At 38.7% G+C, this 6,616-nt stretch overlaps 1 protein-coding gene across 2 annotated transcripts in view; it reads right to left on the bottom strand.

Annotated features, from left to right (window-relative positions):
* PCNX2 (pecanex homolog 2 (Drosophila)) overlaps positions 1-6,616 on the bottom strand; it is a 143,554-nt gene that overhangs the window by 24,499 nt on the left and 112,439 nt on the right. For both annotated transcript variants that reach the window (XR_001865548.1, XM_017745316.1), the window contains exon 25: positions 3,462-3,715. Coding sequence is in view for 1 of the 2 variants with exons in the window: in XM_017745316.1 (XP_017600805.1) it covers positions 3,462-3,715 (254 nt within the window). In the remaining variant the exon portion in view is untranslated. The remainder of the gene's footprint in view (positions 1-3,461; positions 3,716-6,616) is intronic.

The raw sequence follows: 6,616 nt of genomic DNA, 5'->3' as shown, positions 1-6,616 counted from the left end.
GAAAGTCCCATTATAATGTTTTATATTGTTAATTTAGAGTTGGATTCCAAAGCAAATGAGGAGCAAGTATGCATGACTGAAGATCATATAGCTCTACTTTACCCAGTCAATGGAAACTAAGTACTAAGTAAATAAATGTATAAAATGAAAATATGATGGATTACAGAGGACAGAAGCACTACCAGCCCTTTTAAAAACCCCAGATGCTCTCCATAGTTTATCATTCAAATTGTACAAAAATACACAAGTAAGAGGAGAATCAAGCTTGAGAGGAAAAAGACAAGTCACACAGATACAGACAGGATGGACCCTTAATTTCTTGGCATGTGGAGAACAATAGACTCCTTAAAAAAGATTCATGCAGAAACAATAGAAGCCAAACCCCCAGCACTCAGCGAATACACAGACTTCTTAAATACTAAAAGATGTTTAAATAAGAATATATTGAAGAAGAGATGGAAGAGGCACAAGGGAAAAATATCACAGTAGTTGGGCAGGACATTATTTCAAAATATATGCAGAAGGGCTACAGGAGCTGACCCACTTTATTTGTGGGGAATAAAAGTCCTTTCATAATGAGAAATATATGCATTTCTAGGCTGTCAATGAAACTGCAAATGAAATAAATATGATTTAGGAATAAGATGCTCAGTGCAACTCATTGTTTAAAAGACCAATACAATAATTATTCTTGAAGGATTGAAGAACTAAAACAAAGCATACATTCTCTTTGTTGATTTTCAAGATAGAATTTGCTTTTTTTATTATCCTCATCTGTGTTTACAAAGAAGCTGATTCAGCTGGGAAAAAAATCAGACTTGCAATCAGACACAGAAACAACAAAAACTTCTGTCACCTAATTAAATTCTGTTCTTGGTAACTCTTCCAAGATATGTTTTGTGCTCAAGTACATCCTCAGCTATATGGCAATTCTGAAACAATATGGCAAATATTTACAATATTGTAAGCTACAGACAATAAACCAGAAACACTCCAAATGCTCAATGCCATGGAAGTGCAGTTCCTGCAGGAACTCCAGGCTCAGTGTTTTTCTAGTTTGTGATTTATGTGACCTGAATACTGCCTTACCTATAGTTCTTCTTACAATTCCTTTCACAACATTAAAAAGGGAGTGTCAAGGACTTTTAAAATGTTCACAGTGAAACTGCACAGGGTCTTGATCTAGACTCCCCCAGAAGAAAGAGCTGGGGAAGGAATGAATTCTTACCTCTGTGTCTGATGCTGTTTATTTGGAGGCAAGCTTTAAATAAACAGGAAAAAAGCTGATCTAATACATATTATAATCTTCTCACTTTCCAGGCTTATACTAAGGATTTTACCAAATCTTTTTAAAGCCCCTGTTTATGGAAAAAACTAATTACTTTAAAAATACAAGAAGAAAATACCCATATAACTTTCCTTTGGGAAGTGACATTCTAAAGAAGGGATTCTCCTGAGTGCACCTTCCCTTCATTGAAGGGAGTTCCAGCCCAGGCTAATACTGAAGGTGCCAACAGGTTATTTTTATCCTCTGTTCGTCCTTCCCTAAAGACAGAAGTAGATTAAAAAGACCGACTGTGTGAGACCGACAGCCTGACAATGAAGACCAACCTTTCTGAGAATGAAGGTCTGTCAATGCAGTATAACAGCAGTGGCTCAACTAAATCCAACCAGAAGAGATTTGATTTTCACACTTTCAGAGCCATCAGTGGTGAACATGAACTCTGCAGAGAGTGGAGATGGAGCCACAGCACACCTCGGTCATGTGGAGAGCATTTAGCCCACGTCCCTTTTCTTCAAGACAGGATCAACTAACCACACCTGTATCATGTGGGATGAAAGTTTGTCTAAGCCATCTCACCTATGTCAGCTGCTTCTCAGGTGTGTCCAGAACCAGAAGCTCTAAATTACCTTTCAGTTAAGTTTTATGTCCCATGTGATGAACCTCACATTTCCTCAAGTCCTTCATATATTAATTCATTTTAAGGAACAAAAACAATTCCAGTTTACAAAGTATAATTCTTTATTACTTTAAACTAATAAGATGCTGATTTGATTGCAGCTTAGACTGGGATTTTTTCAATCTCATTCCCCATCAAAAGCCGAGTCATATGCCAGTTTGCATCAGTTTATGTTCCAGTTGTTCAAGTTACCTTTTAAAGTAAAGCAAAGCAATTGCAGCAACGTACTCATTACAGGTTAAAGAAGGGTTGTTTTCTGGTCTTTGGGTTTTTTTAGTTTAGTTACATTGCTTTAAAACAATTTATAGCCACAAAACCCACTTCTCAAATGAAAAAATCATGCTCACATGCAGTTTTATTTCTGATTAGTTTATTAAATAAAGCAGGTTGGTTACCAGGCCATGCTGCCTGCAAAATTATTTACGAAATCCCAGAAGTAATCAACAGCATGATCAAAGCAGCTTTGTAAGGCAATGAGCTTGTTTTTACTACATTGGTTCATTTGCAAAAAATGGTGTTTAACTTATATGCAACCGGTCTCTCTCTGAAGTTGACAGATTTTTACAATTGCAGAGATGTTAGTAGAAAGGAGATGTCAGAGATGGTTTGGAGCTTTAGCAACTGGCTTCATGGCAGTACCAGTGGCATAGGAAGCAGCATTTGGCTCTTGCTGTTTCAGTAGAAGACTATAATGCTCAACTATAAAGCTCAAATTCTTCATTTGCTGGACTGGGAATTGTTTTGGCAGAGGATGAAGATGTCTTGCTAGACTATAAGGTTCAATTATTTTGACAAATTAGTATCTGTGTGGTTATTGTGATCTTAGTAACAATGCAAATACAGAAATGGTGTAAATGAACTGCTGTGTGATCAATGGAATAAACCAACTTCAAGCGTGTTGTGGTATACATGTAAAACAGAAGGTAAGAAGGGGGTTTGCACTACTAAAAAAGTACATTTGAGAAACAGCTCTTCAGAGGTTTCCCAAGAACTTTATGTTGTTAATCTCTTTCTTTTCTTTTCCAGAAGAAAAATAACAAACCAGTGGAAAGGCCAAGGCAAGAAGAAATAACAAACTGTGAAGTGTTGTAAAAACATAAGAACATAAGTAAGAACACTTAGTCTGACTTTATCACTAGAGGTTGGTAACTCGCCTTCTTGATCTCCACTGAAGCATGCCTGCCATTTTCTGTACTAACTGTAAATGTAAGTGATCAGAATTAAATTTAGCAAAGGGAGAAATGAATTAATTATCCCTATTCCAGTGGAAGGTATCCCTGCCCATAGGAGGAGGGTTGGAACTAGATGATCTTAAGATCAAACCAAATGATTCTACGGTTCTGTGATCTAACATCAAGTAGGTCTGACTGCCAGACTGTAGTGCAGATGGATAAACATAAAGCAAGAAACTTCAAATGCTCTTTCTTCTCTAGACAAACAGCATTTGTTCTATTTGACAAACCTGCCTAGGAACAAAGTACACTTCAGCAAAGAGTTTACCTTGATATAGTATCTGATAAGGATTCTGCGCAGGTCGAACACTTGCAGCATTGTTGCAGCGTTGTTGTCGATGATGCTGTATCCTTCCAGGATGTACTGGGTTCGTGTGATTTCCCATGTCAGCCAGCGCAGGTTAAAGGCTGCATTACAGGACAACAGGTGAGGCAAGTGCCCAGGCTTACAACAGCAGCAGCCTTCGTTGTCTTCATCTCCTTCTGTTATAGCTTCCACTTCTCTCTGCTGGCAGTATGTCCCTTGGCAGCGAGAAAAAGAGAGTGTGCTGCCAGTTATTGAGGGAGGAGGAAACAAAGGACACCTTGCAAGCTCCCATTCAAAGTATGTTTGAAGGTTGTATGTACTTCGCAAAAATCTAAAAGAGCGAGTTACAGCAACAAACTCGATGTGCTAATTGATCCATGTGCAGCAGCAAATAAAGGGCTGTACATTACTCATTTACTATCACCTATAAAAGCCAAAAGGGCCTGATCTAATGTTCTAGTTCTAATGGGTTCTGAACTGAGCTAAACTACAGACCACAGCTTCTGCCTTAATAAAAACTTTCCAGGAAGCAACACTAAAGAGTCTCGCTCCATAAGGCACATTAAGCAAATTGATCCAAGTCTCAGTCTGCTTCTTCGACTAACATACTGGACCCAAAGAAAAATTTTAGTGTGTCAGAGCACTTGTAAAATCTGGGTTTTAGCGAACTATCTTGGAAAGCAGGTTCCAAAAATAACATCTACCGGGTTGTTCTCTCTCCTGCTGGAGTAAAAGCTACTCTGGATCAAACATCTCTAATGAACAGCACTAGTGGCAGTACATCACAAGAACAGAACAGCTTTCTAATTAGTCTATTACACAGGCTTTAGATCAAAGTAGAGTACATTTTTCTAAAATGGATATGTTACCTCAAAATAAGTCATGAGGCAGATGCAGAAGCAATAATGTAGACTCTGCATTTTCGCCCTGTGCTGTGCACACTACATGGTCAAACTGAGCCCTTGTGGATTTGAAATCTGTGAATGAGGTTTCTGTACCATGTAGGGCACTACTAATAAAAACTGAGGCAGACACCCACGTTCTCCCCCCAGTATTCTCAAAATACGTGAGTTTTATGTTCTTGATGTATGCTTCTTTTTAAAATTTACTCTCCATAGGCTGTTGCAGAACTTACTCCCCACTGAGTTTGTACATAAATCATCTTTCACGGCCATCTCCTGTGATGCAAGTTACACATCTTGCACAGGCCTTCTGCCAGAGGTTCAGTATCACCCCACAGACTGCTGACTCCATCAGCTTCTAAACAGACTCGACAGGAGAGGAAGATGAAAGACATCGCACTGCAGTTCAACAGCTCCCTCCCCATCAGGACCAACAGACCTGTTGTGCCACTGTAAATTGGAGAAGAATTTGGCTCTGTTCATCATCTGAACATTCAGCCAGGAAAGAACACAGTGCCAGCTTCAATTCCCTGCAGTCTGCCAGCACCCCAAAAGACAGTCTGGAGCAGGGCAGCATCCCAAAGGCCTTTCTGTGGAGCATGATGACAATTGCTGTGCCCTCGACTGTCTGTTCCACTCCCATCACAACTCTCTGGTCAACAACCTGTGAACTTCAGTTTGTATCAACAGAAATAGCATCTAGAATATTCCTTTCTCCTCACTAAGAAAAACCTTTCAAAATACAATAAAATATGCTAAATTATTGGTTATCATGTCTTTTTTGCCTGTGCACCTGGTAAAATGTATGCAGCAAGCAAAACATACAAGTAAAAAAGAATAGAAAAATCAGAAGGAAAAATCAGAAGAAAAAACAGGATTGTAGCCTTCAGAGACAGAGGAAAAAGATTCTCTGTTCAGTTCACTATGAATGCGAATTTACACCGTGAACCCAGTGTTGCTTGCACACTGAGATGCATTCCTCCCTAGACTTCAGGGATACACAATATGAAAAATTATTAAATGTCTTCAGGTCATCCAAATATAAACATCTTGCCTTTCAATACTGCCAAGTACAAAACATGACCTATTAGGCTGATATTTCCAGTTGGACTGGACATGAACTGGACTTCTTCTGCTTCATATTTCACAGACTTCTACATGAATTAACACTTACTGCTCAACAGCAAAAAAACCAAGAACTGCTCTGGGTCAGCAGATGCTTTGGTGAAGTCAAGTCAGAAGACATCGTACTCAAAATGAAGTAGGGAAAACATTTCTTTGTACATTGCTTGAAAAGAGTAAAACAAATGTTCCATGCTGGTGCTGTTACTATTGTTATTATGTTTATTTTTGAAAGTTTAAAGGTCTCTCAGTATTACACTGAATTTAAGAGAAGATACATCCTCATCCCAGGTGCAAAATTAAGTACTGCCAAATGTGTGCAAGCAATGAAAAATGAAAACCACAAGGAACAAGTGTCACTGATCCCCCTACAACAACAGGATTTAAAGATGCCTTTGCTCTGTCCAGGTAACTATTTGTATATATATTTTTTTTCTTTTGGTGTGGAAATACCAAATTTTATTTCTGTGGAAGGCTTTACTCTCTGTACTACCTCTTTCAATAAATGCCAAATATTATTACTGCAGTTTCTGTAATTACTAGTTTTCTTAGGGGACATATTTTGTAAAACATGGGGCCTAAGGAGGCTGGTAAGGCAAAGAAAAGGTGAATTTTAGAGACCCTCAGTGTTTAAAGGAAACTGTCATCACCAGCATAACAAACAGAACACGATGCCTGAATTATTTGCATTCTTAGCTAATTCTACAGGTTAAAATGCCTCCAAGTTGTCTTTGCTAGTTAATTTTAATCAGCTAGAGTTAAAATTATACTACAGGGGTGCAATCAGTGTTGAACTTGAGCACCAAGAGTCATTCTAACAGGGACCGTGTTATAACAAAAGGTCTAGGAAACAACCAAAGGAGCTCACGTGGTCATTTTACAGGTTTATTCCAAAGAATGAAATCTGGGGTGTGCTCTTCAGCATCTGGCAAACATGCACTTGATTAACAAAAGCTGTTTGATGGACTTGGGTACTATCACCTTGGGGATTTGGTGTCTTTACCTGGGGCCTTTGGGGTATCCCTGTTAAGTTTAAAGATATAACCTGAGCCACAGCCAGTGCTGTGACAGAACACCAAATCCTCATTCCTG

Source organism: Corvus brachyrhynchos, unplaced genomic scaffold (genome assembly GCF_000691975.1).
Source record: "Corvus brachyrhynchos isolate BGI_N302 unplaced genomic scaffold, ASM69197v1 scaffold70, whole genome shotgun sequence".
In the NCBI taxonomy this organism is placed as follows: Eukaryota; Metazoa; Chordata; class Aves; order Passeriformes; family Corvidae; genus Corvus; species Corvus brachyrhynchos.
Note: the sequence above shows the minus strand (reverse complement) of the source record. Positions and strands in the feature narration are given on the sequence as shown.